General features: G+C 49.7%; 3 protein-coding genes and 1 long non-coding RNA gene across 8 annotated transcripts; 2 read left to right on the top strand and 2 right to left on the bottom strand.

The window, feature by feature from the left end:
* Positions 1-3,119: 3,119 nt before the first annotated feature.
* Positions 3,120-4,022, bottom strand: LOC141027245 (uncharacterized). The gene has a single exon (XM_073504233.1). It carries the CDS (start codon positions 4,020-4,022, stop codon positions 3,120-3,122), a length of 903 nt encoding a protein of 300 aa, XP_073360334.1.
* A 3,623-nt stretch (positions 4,023-7,645) lies between these two features.
* On the top strand, positions 7,646-11,391 carry LOC109732673 (probable pre-mRNA-splicing factor ATP-dependent RNA helicase DEAH5). Its single transcript, XM_020291855.4, has one exon. The coding sequence runs from the start codon at positions 7,822-7,824 to the stop codon at positions 11,068-11,070; it is 3,249 nt and encodes a 1,082-aa protein (XP_020147444.1). The 5' UTR covers positions 7,646-7,821; the 3' UTR covers positions 11,071-11,391.
* A 1,411-nt stretch (positions 11,392-12,802) lies between these two features.
* Positions 12,803-15,214, bottom strand: LOC109732674 (putative protein ABIL2). Of its 4 annotated transcripts, none has more exons than XM_040394027.3 (9): positions 14,877-15,214; positions 14,668-14,750; positions 14,379-14,529; positions 14,197-14,296; positions 13,964-14,053; positions 13,824-13,872; positions 13,628-13,737; positions 13,413-13,516; positions 12,803-13,323 (listed from the first exon to the last, which is right to left on the bottom strand). In XM_040394027.3, the coding sequence occupies exons 1-9, from the start codon at positions 14,991-14,993 to the stop codon at positions 13,147-13,149; spliced, it is 981 nt and encodes a 326-aa protein (XP_040249961.1). In that variant the 5' UTR covers positions 14,994-15,214; the 3' UTR covers positions 12,803-13,146. The 4 variants fall into 4 exon arrangements, with proteins under 4 accessions (XP_040249961.1, XP_020147447.1, XP_040249963.1 ...); XM_020291858.4 differs by having other exon boundaries at positions 13,964-14,056; positions 14,877-15,213; XM_040394029.3 differs by having other exon boundaries at positions 13,824-13,860; positions 13,964-14,056; positions 14,877-15,213.
* Positions 13,649-14,970, top strand: LOC120967784 (uncharacterized). 2 transcript variants are annotated; one of them, XR_012189172.1, is made up of 4 exons: positions 13,649-13,777; positions 13,887-14,199; positions 14,392-14,762; positions 14,891-14,970. It is a non-coding gene; the product is annotated as an uncharacterized lncRNA (long non-coding RNA). The 2 variants fall into 2 exon arrangements; XR_005761504.3 differs by having other exon boundaries at positions 13,650-13,777; positions 13,956-14,199.
* Positions 15,215-16,894: the final 1,680 nt, after the last annotated feature.

The raw sequence follows: 16,894 nt of genomic DNA, 5'->3' as shown, positions 1-16,894 counted from the left end.
GTAGGGTCCGCACGCTTAAAGTTACGATGACAGTTTTATTATGAGTTTATGTATATTGATGTACCTAAGGAGTTCGGAGTCCCGAATGAGATCGGGGACATGACGAGGAGTCTCGAAATGGTCGAGACGTAAAGATCGATATATTGGACGACTATATTCGGACTTCGGAAAGGTTCCGAATGATTCGGGTATTTTTCGGAGTACCGGAGAGTTACGGGAATACGTATTGGGCCTTATTGGGCCACACGGGAAAGAAGAAAAAGGGCCTCAAGGGTGGCCGCACCCCTCCCCTTGGTCTGGTCCGAATTGGACTAGGGAAGGGGGGCGCCCCCTTCCTTCCTTCTCCTTTTCCCTTCCTCTTTTCCTATTCCATATGGGAGGTGGAATCCTACTAGGACTAGGGAGTCCTAGTAGGACTCCACACTTGGTGCGCCCCCTCCTAGGGCCGGCCTCCTCCTCCCTTGCTCCTTTATATACGGGGGCAGGGGGCACCCCAGAGACACAACAATTGATCCTTGAGATCTTTTAGCCGTGTGCGGTGCCCCCCTCCACCAAATTACACCTCGATAATATCATTGCGGAGCTTAGGCGAAGCCCTGCGTCGGTAGAACATCATCACCGTCACCACGCCGTCGTGCTGACGAAACTCTCCCTCAACACTCGGCTGGATCGGAGTTCGAGGGACGTCATCGAGCTGAACGTGTGTAGAACTCGGAGGTGCCGTGCGTTCGGTACTTGATCGGTCGGATCGTGAAGACGTACGACTACGTCAACCGCGTTGTGATAACGCTTCCGCTGTCGGTCTACGAGGGTACGTGGACAACACTCTCCCCTCTCGTTGCTATGCATCACCATGATCTTGCGTGTGCGTAGGTATTTTTTTGAAATTACTACGTTCCCCAACGGAACAAGGGAATGAAGGCGCTCGGCGGGTACTCCTAGCTGTCCCCAACCAAGAGGCGCATGACAGCAGTCAGCTCATCGTCAGGCAGGGCCTCCGGCCTCAGGTGAATCTTGTCTTCTTCATCTCCAAGCCTCCACAAAGGGCGTGCACGCGCGCCTGAAGTGGAGCAACGCGCAGCGTCAAGAATTCCCTCAGGAGCATGGCCCCTGTCACTTTGGCCACCTTCGCATTGCCCAGCTTCAGGTCGACCTTCATCTGCTCCAGCACAGACGACGCCCGCTCATCAGTGAGCTTCGTGCACGACCACCCCTTGTCGGACTGGGGCACCTCCGTCGATAGCGCCAAGCGCGAGTGGACGCACTTGGCGCCCATCATGACCCACTAGGCCCTGAGGTTGTCGGCCTTCTTCCCGGTATTCGAGATCGAGTTGGCCTTGCCGGCCGCAATGAAATTGGCGCACCCGGAGATATGGCCCTCGGTGACGCGGAGGAAGAAGAAGTGGCGCAGCAGAGCCACGGACGGCATCACGCCCAGATACGCCTCGCAATAGTAGGCGAAGATGGACAGGAGAAGGATGGAGTTGGGATGAAGATGCAGCACCTGCAGCCCGTAGTGGTCGAGGACCTCATAGAAGAAGTCAGAAAAGGGGGGAACCAACCCGGCGGCGATGCTGCTCGTGAAGAAGGGGAAGAAGGTGCACCCCTCGGGCTCCGGCACGTCAGAGGCAAGCCGGAGCTCCGTCTTCCACCTCTCGTTGCTCTCCCCCGCCGTCGGCAAGCGTGTGGCGGCGAGGCTCTTTCCCGAGACGTTGCGCACATCGAGCGCTGGCTCGTACCAAGCCGGCGATGCGGAAGTCTTGACCTTGCGCGGCGCCATTAGTCGCTGATGCAGAAGAAGATGGAAGCAGATCTGAGGATTTCAGAGGCAGGGCGCAAGAAAGGGGATCTGGAGCAAGGCGAAGGGGAGCAGTGAAGGTAAGCGTTGTCCGCGCCAGCCTTTTGTCAAGTCGGGCAGTTGCCGAGGCAGCGTGGGGAAGCGGAGACGCCCACGTCCAATCAACCGCCACGCGTCGACTGAGGCCGCAGGCTTTTGGGGCCCCCGACGCTCCGTACTTGACCTTTGGCTTCGCCTCGAAGCCAAGCCCGAGCGCGCCTTGGGCCCGGGGGCTACTGTCGGCGTTCTGGGAACGGGGGTCCCCAGACTTTCCTATCTGCGGCCCGCGGCGTGGCTGTGCTAGCGGGCCTGTACGGCCCATCTTCATCAACAAGGCATTCAAGACCCTCGCGAGGCGGACGACACAAGACCTCCTCGGGAGCGGCCTCACCAGGTTGCCTAGCGAGGAGCGGAGAGATCAAGGCAGGGCAAACCTCACGAGGTTCTCGTGACGTGAGCCATGACGATCAAGATCAGACGGGCGCCAGGTGGGCGCCAGCACGCGGAGTGTCCTTGTTTCCTCTTTGGTGCTAAGGGAGCAAGCGCAGGCGCAGAGTACCGAGGCATCAAGCAAAGGTTTCCATATCAGTGCAACAAGACCAAGACCAGCAGGACAGCAGGATGGAGGTCACCATGGAGCCCAAGGCGGCGTCACCACCAGAGCCTTTCGCAGGCGAAGACCGCTTTTGTCAGGATAAGTTGTACTCATTGTCCCCTTTCAAATTGGCCGTTGTTGGCTCCCTTCCCGCTCAATATTTGGGGAGAGGACCAGGGCCTATATAAGTAGAACTAGCCACCGTAGCAGGGGGATCGATTCCATCTTCCATCCACACACACCCACAAGTTCACTAAGCACAAGAACACCTCAACCTCAGGAGGTTGTTCTTCCCCTTGTACTGTTCATCATCAGCCCAAGAGGCAATCCACCACCACCACACTGGAGTAGGGTATTACACCACAACGGTGGCCCGAACCAGTATAAATCTTGTGTCTTTTGTGTGGTGAGTTCGTCGAGTTTGTTCTTGAGATCTTAGCCAGTTAGGACGCGGATTGGTAGGGAGGAAAGAACTTCGCGCGCACCCCAGAGTTCAAACCTTGAGGGTTTTGCCGGAACCCGTGATCCGATAGGATGATTTTTTTAAAGCAAAGCAAAGCTTTATAGATTAACGGTGCGCGGGCAAATCGCCCAACGCACAAGCAGCCATTGAGGGCGGTACATCATTTTCCCACTGCATACATATATCAGGCAAACACATACGACCAATCTGGCCCAACTCATGTGCTACGGTATTCTCACTTCGTCTGCATGCGCGTACCTATGTCTTGCAAACCAGAGCTTTAGCTGGAGCTTAATGTCTTCAATGACGACAGCATAGGGCGACGAGTCAGTCTTGCGTACGTCAAGCGCCTCGGCCAACAACTGGGAGTTGGTCTCGAATATAACCCGGACAGCACCAATGTCAGCCGCAAGGGCGACGGCTCCAGCCATAGCCTGAATTTCCGCTCCAAAGGCATCCGCATTTTGCTCATGTCGACCTGCTCTAGCCGCAATGATGTGTCCTGTGGAGTCCCGAATCACAGCGCCCCACCCGCAGAAACTACTGCCAGGTATGAAAGCTCCGCCGAGGTTAACTTTGAGCTCGTCTGCACTGGGTGGCCGCCATTTCCCCTCCTGTCTATCCTTCTTCTTAGGCACAAATCTTTCCGCATACTCCAAAGCGCCGCATCTCACCCTTCTTATAGTTTCAGTGACCCCTGGCGCCAGCTCCCCTTCTCTGATCTCGTTTCTAATATTCCACCACTGCCACCACAAAGTGATAACAAGCACCCGTTTCTTTTCAGAAAAGCCCCACAGGGCATCCAACATGGCGTGCACACTTGTGAATTCCTCTAGTCTGCTTCTCTCCTCCTCCATGCCCAACTCCCTCCAGGCTTGCTTGACGTGCTTACATTTTATGAACAGATGCGCTCCATCTTCCTCGGCTCTACCGCAGAAGAAGCACTTCGACTGGTCTAACTTGAGGCCCCTCCTCATCAAATTTGCACATACAACCAGCGATTCATGGCGCAGCCGCCAGACAAACATCTGAAGCTTCCGTGGGCACGGCACATATCCTTTTCCAGGACTGATCAGTCGTTGCATCCAGTCTCCCACCATCAGCTGAACTCGTTCCCGGTGCCCCATTGTGCTCCTGCTTGCACAGTTCGACATGCAGCTTATAAGCGCTTTTTACCGAGTGGTTCCCCTTACTATCAAAGTGCCAGGCGATGAAATCGTCCACTCCATCCCTCAAAGGGATTTGCAAGATATGCCAGGCATCTACTTCACAAAAAGTGTCCCGCACTAGCTCTCCATCCCACTGTCCGGTAACCGGGCTTATAAGCTCCTCAACCCTAGTCAGCAAGCTCGCCCCCCTCGGCGTAATGACCCGTCTCGACCAGGCCCTCGGCAGCCATGGGTCGTTCCAAATATCCATTGTAGCCCCATCCCCAATCCGCCATATGTAGCCTTGTTTCACAAGATTGAGCCCATGTAGGATGCTGCGCCAAGCATATGAGATGCCGTCATGAGCTATCGCCTCAAGTGCACTACTATGTGGGAAGTACCGGGCTTTGAGAACTCTAGCACACAAACTCTCAGGGTTTTGGATCAATCTCCAGCCCTGCCTTGAGAGCATAGCTATATTGAAACTATGCATATCCCCGAATCCTAAGCCTCCCATTGCTTTGGGTTGAGTAAGCTTGTCCCAGCTTAGCCAGTGCATCGGGTTTTGTTTGTCTTGTTGACTCCACCAGAACTTGCCCAACAATGTGTTCAGTTCGCCGCAGAAGGTTTTAGTCAGATCAAAACATGACATTGCGTAATTAGGGATCGCCTGTGCTACACCTTTAACAAGCACCTCCTTACTCTCTTTTGCTAGTAGCCTCTCCTGCCAGCCATAGACCCTCCCGCACATGTTCTTTTTTATGCATGCAAAAGTCTTCCTCCTAGAGCGACCCACATGTACAGGGAGCCCAAGGTACTTCTCATTTCAATTTTCACTCCTTATATTGAGTGTGTTCTTGATGCTCTCTTTAACTCCATCCTCCGTGTTGGGACCGAACATGAGGGCTGACTTCTCTACATTGATGCACTGACCCGAGCATTCTTCATACAGCTGTAATATATCGTGTAATGCCTCGGCCTCCTATTGCTTCGCCTTCATCAATAACATAGAGTCATCAGCAAAGAACAAGTGGGATACGCATGGTGCTCTCGGGCACACCTTGATCCCACTTATCCTCCCTCGTTGTTCTGCATCATGAAGCAAGGCTGACAGCCCCTCAGCACATATTACAAACAGATAAGGGAATGCCGGATCCCCCTGGCGCAAACCTCTCGATGGGCAGAATTGGTGTGTCAGCTCCCCGTTAACTATGATCTGGAACCGGACCGTTCTGACGCATTTCATGATTAAGTCCACCCACTCCCTCCTAAAGCCCATTTTGCACATCATCGCCTCAAGGAAGCACCATTCTACCCGGTCATATGCCTTGCTCATGTCGGCCTTCACCGCCGTGTACCCATCCTTCCCACTCTTCTTATTCATGACATAGTGAGAGAGCTCATAAGCGATAAGTACATTATTCGTTATCAATCTTCCCGGAACAAACGCGCTCTGGTTGTCAGAAATCAGCAATGGGAGAATCATCTTTAGTCTATTGGCTATCACTTTGGAGACTAGCTTGTACAGAACATTGCATAAACTGATTGGCCGAAGATCCTTTATTCTCTGTGGATTCTTTACCTTGGGGATTAGGACCACATGAGTATCGTTCCACCCTTCAGGCATGTCTCCTCCATTCAACACTCGCATCACCTCATCCACTACTTGGCCCCCCATAAAATGCCAATGCCTTTTAAACACAATCGACGGCATGCCATCCGGTCCCGGGGCCTTTAGATCGTCGATATGGTCCAGTGCCGCCTTTACTTCTCGGGAGTGAATTCAGCAAGCAAGATGTTATTCATGGCCTCAGTAACCCGCGGCTGCACCTTCTCAAGGAGTTCCGGCAATCGATGAGGATTAGATGTTGCTGAGAAAAGGTCCTGAAAAAACGAGCACACATAGTTAGTCATCTCCTCGCCTGCCTCTACCACCGATCCATCCTCCTTCCTCAACTCTTTTATTCTGTTAGTTTTCTTCCTCGCCGAGGCTACCGACTCCAGATACTTAATGTTCCTATTGTCATCCTTCAGCCATCACATATGGGCCCGTTGCTTCAGCTGCATATGCTTCTTCTCTTAGTCTTGCACAAAACCAAGAAACTTCTCTTAGTCCTCAACTTAGACTAGCGAGTTTGTCTATCCCACCAGCTTTGCTAGTTACAATAATTAATGTATCGAGTGTTTGGCAATGATTTTTGTTTGCAAAGAAATTAAAATTCATAATATTAAAGAACTAAAAAGAAATGAACGAGATTGTATTTACGAGGAATAAAAGGCTTGGGGCACCGCCCAGGTGCTTCTTTGGGCCCCTCTAGTCCTCTGATGATCCCTTTGCGTGACATATATATTTATATTTTTGGGGGGCTTTGGAAAATAACAATTATGTGATTTTTAGAAACAAACATAAAACAAGTGACATTGAACACTGAATTAATAGGTTAGTCCAATCAAATAGTATAAAAAGGTGTCAAATTATATAAAATTGATATAAAAGTAGCATGAACATGCCAAAATTATAGATACGCCAATTATATAAGCATCCTCAAGTTTAATCTTCACTTGTCACCAAGTAGGTAGATGGTATCAAGCAACAATTTTTGTTGTGAATTATCTGACGTGGTCTCGTTAACGTTGAACTTCCAGAATAGTGATGAAGAGCAATTCTCCATAATTTATAATTAGCAAAAAATAAATCGAAAGTACAAAGGTGGGCATGGTTGCATGCGCACCCACGTGAATAGTAAATTCATAAAAAATACTGATTTTTTTTAGAAAATTTTGAAATTTCATGGTATGAAACTTAGTCGACCATTCTACTCATGTGTGAAGTTTCGTGATGTATTAACACCCATGATATTCTTAGTGTAGAAACTACAATTGTGACAATACTATTCATCAAACCGTGTTTTTTAATATAGCTTCGATTTTGTCATTTTTGCACAGATTACCACGATGTGATTTCTTCGTGAAACTTTATACGTGAGTATACCGGTTGACTATGTATATTACAAGATTTTTTTATTTTTTAACATTTTTTCAAATTTACTATTCACAAAAGGTGCGCGTGGAACCATCTTCACCAAATTCGCGCCCAACGGTCACTAACAGAGGCGTGCACCCAACTGCAACAGGAAGGACCACCCGACCTAGGGCTCCTTCGACGGGGTTTGCAAAAATCCATGTCGACGCATGCGTTTCAAACTCGAGCATGAGGAGGTGTGCTCTTGCGGTGTGTCTTGACCAGTTTAAAAAAATTCTGAGAAGCTCTTCTCTCATCATATTGGAATTATAGGAAGCCGCTATACTGAAAGCGATCACGTACTGCGAAGGCATCTCTGGCAGAAGATTTAGGTATTTGAAGATTCAGAGTTTTGTTGATAAACATGTGGCAAGTGATATTGCAAAGGATAGCCGAGGCCGTTATGCCTCAGTTATCTCTGGAATTAGAACCAGGGCAGCAAATTTTACATGTAATTTTATGTTTAAAAGGGCATGGCTATATACAATGATTCAACCCCACGACCAAATCTCTACCCCCACAGACTCTGGTATTTTCGATGAATAAAACGTGGCTTCATTAAAAAAAAAGAACTCGACACGAAACCGCCTTGACTTGAGAAACCGACTTCGCCTCCGAGCCGTATATGATTTGGGCCCTAATAAATGTACATTATACTCGAGCAACAACGCATCTGCGCTGACTCTGACGAATCCTCTTTCTCTCGCCGCGGCGCGAACACCCACCGCCGGCGCCCGCGCCCGCGCCCGCGCACCCATGACGAAGGCGAGCCCGGCCGACGCGGTGAGCGAAGGGATCCGAAGGCTCACCTATCTATCCCTCGTCTCCAAGGTCTCCTCGGAGCTGGAGGCCCACCTCGGCGACGTCCAACGCAACGTCGCCGAGTTCATCGTCCACCTCGGCCGCGCCTCCCCCTCCGTCGCTGAGTTCGACGCCAAGCTCAAGGACCACGACTTCGTGGTGCCGGACTACCTCGCCCGCACCCTCCACACCGTCATCCACGCCATCCCCGACGCCGCTCCCGCTCCCGCTCCCGCCCCCGCCCCCGCCCCCGCCCCCGCCCCCCGAAACCCCACCGCCGATGGCCTCAGTACCGGCACCAGGAGCCCTGATGACAAGGAGGAGGAGGAGGAGGAGGATGGGGCCGGGGGTCCGGAGCTTCACCAGGTGTGCCACGGGACGGTCATCCGGGTGGTGGACGCCGGGTGCTTCGTCCGCCTCGACGGGGCGCGCGGCCGCGAGGGGCTAGTCCACACCTCCCGGATGCCCGCCTCCGTGAAGCGCGGCCAGGAGGTGTTTGTCAAGGTCGTGTCCGTGCAGTGGGGCAATCTGGAATTGTCGATGGCGGACATCGATCAGGAAACTGGAAGGGCACTCCCGCCACCACGGCGCGATGGTCAGGACGCTGTTCGGAGGGCGAATCGATCTGCTGATCCTGCCGGAACCTCTGGGAAGAGGATTGGGCTGTCTGGAATTGTGATTGAGGAGGACGGTGCTCGGCCTGCACCACGAAGGCCGGTCAGGCGAATGAGCTCCCCGGAGAGATGGGAACTGAAGCAGCTGATTGCTTCGGGGGCACTGAATGTGAGAGACTGCCCTGCGTTCGATGATGATGATTGGGGGATACATTACCAGGAAGAAGAAGAAGTGGAGGAGGAGCTCGAGATTGAGCTTAACGAAGATGAGCCGCCGTTCTTATCTGGACAGGGCCGGTCCTCGATTGACTTGTCCCCGGTGAGGATTTCCAAGAACCCTGAGGGGTCACTGAGCCGAGTGGCGGCACTGCAGACTGCGCTTGTCAAGGAGCGGCGTGATATCCGTAGCCAGGAGCAGAGAGCATTGCTTGATTCCATCCCCAAGGATCTGAATCGGCAGTGGGAGGATCCTTTACCTGATGCAGGTGGGCGGTGCCTTGCACAGGAAATGAGGGGCGCCGGCTTATCAGCACAGAGCATGCCGGACTGGAAGAAACAGGCTTATGGGAAGACAGGAACATTTGGGAAGAGGTCGAGCCTTCCAATACAGGAGCAGAGGCAGCACCTTCCCATTTACCGGCTGAAGAATGAGCTTATCAAAGCTCTACATCACCATCAAGTTTTGGTTGTTATCGGGGAGACAGGGTCAGGGAAAACTACGCAGGTTACTCAGTACCTTGCTGAGGCAGGCTATACTGAAGGTGGGAAAATTGCGTGTACGCAGCCTCGCAGGGTTGCTGCGCAGTCTGTTGCAAAGCGGGTAGCAGAGGAGTTTGGTTGTCCATTGGGAGAGGAAGTTGGTTATTCTATACGCTTTGACGATCGAACTGGACCTGATACGGTCATTAAGTACATGACAGACGGCATGCTCCTACGGGAGATTATGGTAGACAAGAACCTCTCTTGTTATTCTGTGGTCATGCTTGATGAGGCACATGAGAGGACCATCTATACAGACATTCTCTTTGGCTTGCTGAAGCAGCTCATTAGGCGGAGAACTGATCTCAAGTTAATTGTCACTTCCGCCACTCTTGATGCAGAGAAATTCTCTAGATATTTTTTTAATTGCAACATTTTCACGATTCCAGGGAGAACGTTTCCCGTGGAGATACTATATGCAAAGGAGCCAGAGAGCGATTACATGGATGCTGCATTGATCACAGTATTGCAGATCCATCTGAGTCAACCCGAAGGTGATATCCTCTTGTTCTTGACTGGCCAGGAAGAGATTGATCAGGCCTGTAACTCTCTTCATGAGAGGATGAAGGTGCTGGGTAACGATGTACCAGAGTTGCTAGTCAATCCAGTTTACAGTGCTCTTCCAACTGAAATGCAATCAAAGATTTTTGAACCTGCTCCTCTTGGGAAGAGGAAGGTGATTGTGGCCACCAACATAGCCGAAGCATCTATTACGATAGATGGGATATACTATGTTGTTGATCCAGGCTTTGCAAAACTCAATGTGTATAATCCGAAACGAGGACTGGATTCACTGGTTATCACTCCGATCTCACAGGCATCAGCTAAACAAAGAGCAGGACGTGCTGGGCGTACGGGCCCAGGCAAGTGTTACCGTCTGTACACTGAGAGCGCCTATCGTAATGAAATGCCCGCCACGACTATTCCAGAAATTCAGAGGATTAACCTGGGGTGGACGGTTCTTAATATGAAGGCAATGGGGATAAATGAACTAGTGTCATTCGACTTCATGGACCCTCCAGCACCTCAAGCGCTTATCTCTGCTATGGAACAGCTGTACAGCCTTGGTGCCTTGGATGAAGAAGGCCTGCTTACCAAGCTGGGGAGAAAGATGGCTGAGTTTCCACAAGAACCGCCACTTTCAAAAATGCTCCTTGCTAGTGTGGACCTCGGATGCAGTGATGAAATAGTGACTATCATTGCAATGATCCAAACTGGCAATATATTCTACCGGCCAAGGGAAAAACAAGATCAGGCAGATCGGAAGAGGGGCAACTTTTTCCAGCCAGAAGGGGATCACATCACGTTACTCACTGTGTATCAGGCGTGGAAGGCAAAGCAGTTTTCAGGGCCATGGTGCTTCGAGAATTTTCTCCAGATAACATCACTAAGGAGGGCACAGGATGTGAGGAAGCAGCTCCTGGAGATCATGGACAGGTATCGGCTTGACGTTGTCTCTGCCGGCAACGATCTCACCAAGGTAAGGAGAGCCATCGCCGCAGGCTTCTTCTTCAACTCTGCCAAGAAGGATCCCCAGGGAGGATACAGGACACTTGCCGATCATCAGCAGGTGTATATCCACCCAAGCAGCGCCCTCTTTCATCAGCAGCCAGAGTGGGTGATTTACAATGAGATTGTCATGACCACAAAAGAGTACATGAGGGAGGTGACAGCCATCAACCCAGCGTGGCTCGTCGAGCTGGCACCGAGGTTCTACAGATCCATGGATTCGACAAAGATGAGCAAGCGGAAGCGCCAGGAGAGGATTGAGCCTCTGTACGACAGATACAACGAGCCCAACTCGTGGCGCCTCAGCAAGCGCCGTGGGTGATCTTTGTCGGTACATAAATTTGCTTCTTTCTTGGCACCTTTTTCCTTGCTGTAAGCTTGAGTAGTTATCGAAGTGTAAATACACAGTAAGCTCTTGGTATGATACTAGCAGTATAGTGAATGGTGGCACATCCATGTAGCTTTTCTTCTTTGTTTTGGTTTTTGGCTTGAAGTTGGAAGTCTTGTGAGGCTAGTTTGGTGTACGAATGCAGATAAGTTATTCCCGTCACGAAGCTTTATTTTCCTTAAGCGTGTATAAATGCTGAGTGGAACACTTTGAATTGCTATGATTCACACTTGGTTTAGGCCTCGTTTGGCAGGCAAGTCTTGAGACCCATTTGGTGTGCCAGTATTGAACCGAGCAAACCTCAGAATTACTCGCCAAACCCTTTTATCCCCGTCCGTAAACTGTAATCTCTCTTCCCCGTCCGAGAGGCGCCTGCCTCCTCTGCCCACTCAACCTCCACTGCCTCGCCTTGTTCGCCGACGCTGTCCCAGCAGAGCCTGGCCACCGCCGACGGCGCCTCAGCCCCTACCGCCTCCCATATCCTCCCTGCAACTTGGCCTTCTCTCGGTAAGAATTGCTTCCTTATCATCCCCTCCCATCCTAGAGTTTCACCATGGTCGTTCGCCTTCCTTGGTGTCTTTAGGGTCTATAAAGGAGTAGTATTGCAATTTGTAGTCGATAAGATGCACTTGGTCAGATAGGTTAAGCAGCAACTAGCGATGATAAATATATTCTTGTTATGTGCTTTTATAATCAGGTGGCTCTGTGAGCATTGTGTTGAAGAATTTGAGCTCAAGTGCTACCACCTTCCTGATCATTTGTCCTTTTTTCCATAGTGTTGTCCTTTTTGTTAGATGATGATCCGATGCCAGACATATGGACTGTTAGTTGCTAGGGCTGTTGTTTCTAAAGCTAGTAGTATATGATAGAGATAACTGGTTCCAAGGTCCCTTGAACATAAAATGAATTGTTGTTTCTGAACTCAGTCTTTCATCAACTTACTGGTGAAGCTCCAGTGCTGCAAGCGTATTCTTGCAAGCTACTCCCTCCGTCCCAAAATAATTGTCTCAACTTTGTACTAGCTTTAGTACAAAGTTGTACTAAGCTTGAGGGGACGGAGGGAGTATTAGATAACCTAGGAAATGCCTTTTGACTGTATCATTTATGCTCTTCAGAGCACTATCTGGAATGCTAGTCCTGAACCTTTTATGGTGTATTCAATTTAATACAGCTAATCAGAAGTTCAGAATTCTTGTTAAAACAAATCAAGGAATTTTAGCCTTTTATCAACAAGTCATACCAAGTCTATGCGAAAAACAAGTCCAAATTGCAAACTTGTATACGAAATTAGAAACAACTCCAGACTTCCTCCTAATGTAGCTCATAGCCGGTTGAGCTGACAACTAGAAATTATAGCATGTTTTGTATTCCAGATAGTAAGAAAAAATGACAGTATTTCTCTGCATGGCATGTTCTAGCTACTGTCCAATCAGATTTGGCACATCATGTTGTTCGATTGGCATTCTCTCTCTAGCTGTGCGTTTTGTGTATCATAAATTCACATAGAAGATAGAGAAGAACATTTTTTATGGACTTATGCAACCAGAGTTGTACTATACTTCGTGTGGCTACTGTTTCAGGCGAAGTAATTTACTGCAGAGGAGAGCTGCTACGTGTTGGCAGCATTATACTCCGTGGTACATACACCAAAGTGATGACAAAATACTTGAACGCTACCTGACCACTAAGATCAGATTGCTGAAGCGCTACTTCCTGATTGCTGCTCAGTACAACATATTCCAAGTTTCTGTATACTGCTGATTGCCAAGATTATCGAGAGAGTGACCACAACGGCCAAGTCATGATGCATAACACACAACAAAAAGTGGGGAAACCGGATAAGGGGAGTGGGGACATCTTCCTGGAACTCCCGTCTTGCGCTTATATTATTAACATTGACGACCTGTAACTATGTTGCTATACAGTGATGATATTTATATCAAGACTTTGCCAGGGAAAGACTGAAGCAGAAGTATTCAGAAACTGGGTGGTGCCATCTGGTGTCAGGAGTCAGTAGTCATCGAAGTAGCAGGGCAGTGGTTCTTCTTTCTTTGACTTGCGCCTACTGAGCAGCGACTTGAGGAACTTCTTGCTCTTCTTTGGAGTCTGCTCGTTTTCCTTGGGATCGTCTTTGTATCTGTCAGCATATGACCGCAGCGGTGCCAATCTCTTGGGATCTGAAGTTGTCTGCATTTTCAGCAACATGAAATATTGTGTCAGTGCTGTAAGGCATATCATTCCTGATAATCTTATGTTCACAAGCCAGCTTGAGTTACCTGGACCCTGACACTTGATGTCTTGAGCAAGGATGGCTTCTTTGAGAGTGACCCAGACCTTGTGAGTGGAGTTGTCGAAGAAATTGGTGAATCCGATCTTTTATCTGTTTCACCGAAACAAAATTGGCTACAGAACATCAGTATATATTTAATTAATTGAGAAAATTTACTGCTATACCACCATCAGTTGTTGATTGGACTTATTACAATTATACCTCTTTTGGTGGGTATTGCAGTATCAGAAGGTGGCACGAAGCGAGTATGCTGCGCTGGAGAGGATGAACGTGCACGCTGGGAAGGTGCACGGGCTATCGACCGGAGCTTGCTGCAAATGGTAACTTTCAGTTTGGCGACTCAGCGGCAAAGTAAGAAACCCAAGCTGATTTTTGTGGTTTGCAAAGTGAAACTGACCTGAATGAAGCTTGCTTGTCTTTGCTTTTTGTTTGAGCTGCGGGTGTTGCTGCCAACATGTAGGCATTTCAGGTCAAAATCGAGTTTAAGATATATATCCAATACATGTCGGCCATTTTTCATGGATTGCAGATCCTTACCACTGAAGGCCGGATGCATCTGCGTAGTCCTGTTCTTGACCTTATTCATCTCGCTGAAGTTGGGCACAGCATCGGGAATTGAATCATTTCCTGCTGAAATCACGTGTGCAAGGGATCAAGATGTCTCCCCCAGGTTGACTCTTACTCGCTTGTCTTGCATCTTGAATGTGCCGACAAGCTAGAAAACAGAGTCACAGGAAAGGCACCAAGATATCTTATGGCTACTTACTTACCTGGTAAGATGTACCTCTTGTGATACTTTGGAGCGGTGATCACCAAAGATTGCTGCGTCAGGCCTTCTTTATTCATGCATGCTTGGCTCGCTTGAGTTCTCTGAAACCAACCACCTCGTTAGTTAATCCGAAAGCATATTACAAGGATATTACTGCTGAACTTGGGAGGCACTAACTAAAACCTGCTGGATGCAGGAGACCCGCAGATTGGCTTCGGCCACCTCGTCGAACCTTTGACCGACAAGGCTGGAGACTTTGAAGGATATGGACCCTAGGTGGTCTACAGTGTTGACGAGGGCCTTCACGGCGTACTCCTTAAGATTGCTCACCACCCTGTGCCCATATGCATACACATAAATAAAAAATGAGCGAACCAGGCACAAATTGCAAAAGCGTGGAAGCTTGCTGCTGATTAGCTAGATGATCTTGTGCAGCAGCATACGGGAGGAAGCAATGGGTATATGGACATACGCCTGCTTTCCGTCTTCCTGCATGTAGGCTAGTTCGAAATACTCAGCTGCAGAATACAGTTGCGACCGCAGCGTCATGAGATCCTGCATAGAGAGGTTGTTGTTGATATGAAAATGCCCAAGCAATATCTGTTCCAAATGCTTAATTTGGTGCTATTTATTTGGGCGTCGAGTTAGTTCTAAAGAAAATTTGATGGATAATAAACTGACCTTGATGGTTTCAGATAAGATGAATGTCTCCCCCATCTGCACCTCCTCCGGAGCGACGCGCATCCCCGTGTCAGCGGCGGCGCCTCTTCTCGGGTAAGTCCCCACCGCTTCCACCATTCGGACTAGCCCTCTGTTCCTTTGCCTCTCTCAAGTCTCGTTTGATCAGGAAGCTGGATGGGGGGAGTATAGGATGTTATGGCGATGGTGGTGCAGAAGTGGGGAAGCACTCATGGCGATGAATTCATTTAGCCGGGAGGAAGAAGGCCGCGGGGGTTAGTCATTAGCACGACAGGTATTTGTTTAACTAGTGCTGGAAGAGTAGCTGTAGTGATGGCCCGGCAACGGCAGAAACAGGCATATAATAATGCCATGCAAGGCAAGGCAAGGCAACAGGAGACCTACCCTCTTTTCTAGGCAATTAAGGCAACAGGAGACCTGTGAATCTGTGGTAAGATAACAACTGCTCCAGTCACTCTACTGGATGTTGACTGCATATGTAGGACTGCGCACTTTCCTAGTTATATTATCAGCTAGTCCACTACATGTACCCCACGGCTATGGTGGTAATCCGTTTCCATGTAGAGCAAGGAGCAGGTGACTGACAGGCAAAGCACTGCAGAGTGAAGTGAAGTGAAGTGAAGTCGGTAGGGCTAGGCACTGAGTTAACCACATCTAGTCAGTTGGTGAAGATGCTTTTGGCTCACAGTGTGCATCCATCCAGGTAACCAAAAGGCTCAAATCAAAAGAAAAGAGAGAAGTCAGGATGAGATTTGGCTCCGGACACTCGGTTGCTTTCTTTTCTTTCCATGTAGTGTTCATCATTTCTGCCCCCACGCATATGGGCCCGCCCTCCTCATGACCATACTGCTGGTCTCATCATAATCACAAACTCTAAAGATGCTCTTCTCAACAACAACCCCAGCTTACTGATATCAATCCTTCACTAAATGTGTGCAGGGCTGGGCAGGTACCTCCTTCACTAAGGGCGTGTTTGGTTGTCGTTTGCTACAGGGCTGCATCGCATACACTTCTCAAACCAGCCTGGTTTAGCAAAAACAGGCCCTAATACGCCATCTGCCAGTTGTTTGGTTGCCTGCATCTGGTGTCTCTGCATTAGGTAATACCCAAGTGCACTTTGTTTGGTTGCCTGCATTGGCCCGAGCGGCACATGAACACGGCGTTTGGTTGCATACGGCGTACATGTTGTGCTTACCTTGTACCCTAGTTGGTGAGCTTACGCACACCTAGCACACCAATGCCACAGCACAGCAATGGCGATGAGCTGGGCGAAGATGATGAAGTTCTTCAGCTTCAGCCCAAACTGACGATCCACCTTGACACCTCCAACCTTGCGACTGTCAACAGTGTTGACGTGCTTTCGCACCAACTCGAAGTAAGCTTGTTCTGCTGCCTGCCTAGTCTTGAACCCTCTATGGGTGTTGTTGCTATACGATGCCACTGGTGCACTGGCTTCTTCCCATGAACTATAAACCCCTGGGACCTTACCGATGAACACGGCATACCACTTGCCCTAGCAATGCACAAGAGCAAGAGTTGAAGCAGCAAATCAATGGAGCACACAAGTAGCAAGTAAAGTAGCACACAAACAACAATGGAGCAGAAGAGAAGTAAAGCATGCATGATCATACGACATAGCAAGTTCTTTCTAGCACTACCTTGGTGTTAACCTACCACCACGTCCAAAAGAGGGTGTCGTCCTACCACCGCAAGTTCACCATCAGCGTGAGGGGTTAGTATATACCACCTCACCAAAATATACAGACCATCAAATAGTTTTTGAGCCCTAGCTACACAAAATGTATGTTGTCATCGTCGTCGCCACCGCCATCGCCGTCGGGGATCATGCACGCTCACAGGCAGCACTACTCTAGTAGTAGTGCTTGCCCAACCAGCTCCTGAGCCACAGCACCCTGTGAGCGTCGGCCATGGCAACGAACCCAACACCCTGGGCCTTGTTGTCAAGCAGGTGGCTGAGAGCTGCCATGAGAGCCTCGTCG

Source organism: Aegilops tauschii, chromosome 7 (genome assembly GCF_002575655.3).
Source record: "Aegilops tauschii subsp. strangulata cultivar AL8/78 chromosome 7, Aet v6.0, whole genome shotgun sequence".
Taxonomy (NCBI): Eukaryota; Viridiplantae; Streptophyta; class Magnoliopsida; order Poales; family Poaceae; genus Aegilops; species Aegilops tauschii.
This window is presented reverse-complemented; position numbering and strand designations above follow the sequence as displayed.

Coding starts and splice junctions, on each gene's coding strand:
- LOC141027245 (XM_073504233.1), bottom strand. CDS start 4,022: ATGGGGCACCGGGAACGAGTTCAGCTGATGGTGGGAGACTGGATGCAA.
- LOC109732673 (XM_020291855.4), top strand. CDS start 7,822: ATGACGAAGGCGAGCCCGGCCGACGCGGTGAGCGAAGGGATCCGAAGG.
- LOC109732674 (XM_020291858.4), bottom strand. CDS start 14,993: ATGGTGGAAGCGGTGGGGACTTACCCGAGAAGAGGCGCCGCCGCTGAC. Junction 14,297..14,378: donor GGGTCTCCTGCATCCAGCAG/GTTTTAGTTAGT, acceptor GGTTGGTTTCAG/AGAACTCAAGCGAGCCAAGC. Junction 13,517..13,627: donor TGCAATACCCACCAAAAGAG/GTATAATTGTAA, acceptor TCGGTGAAACAG/ATAAAAGATCGGATTCACCA.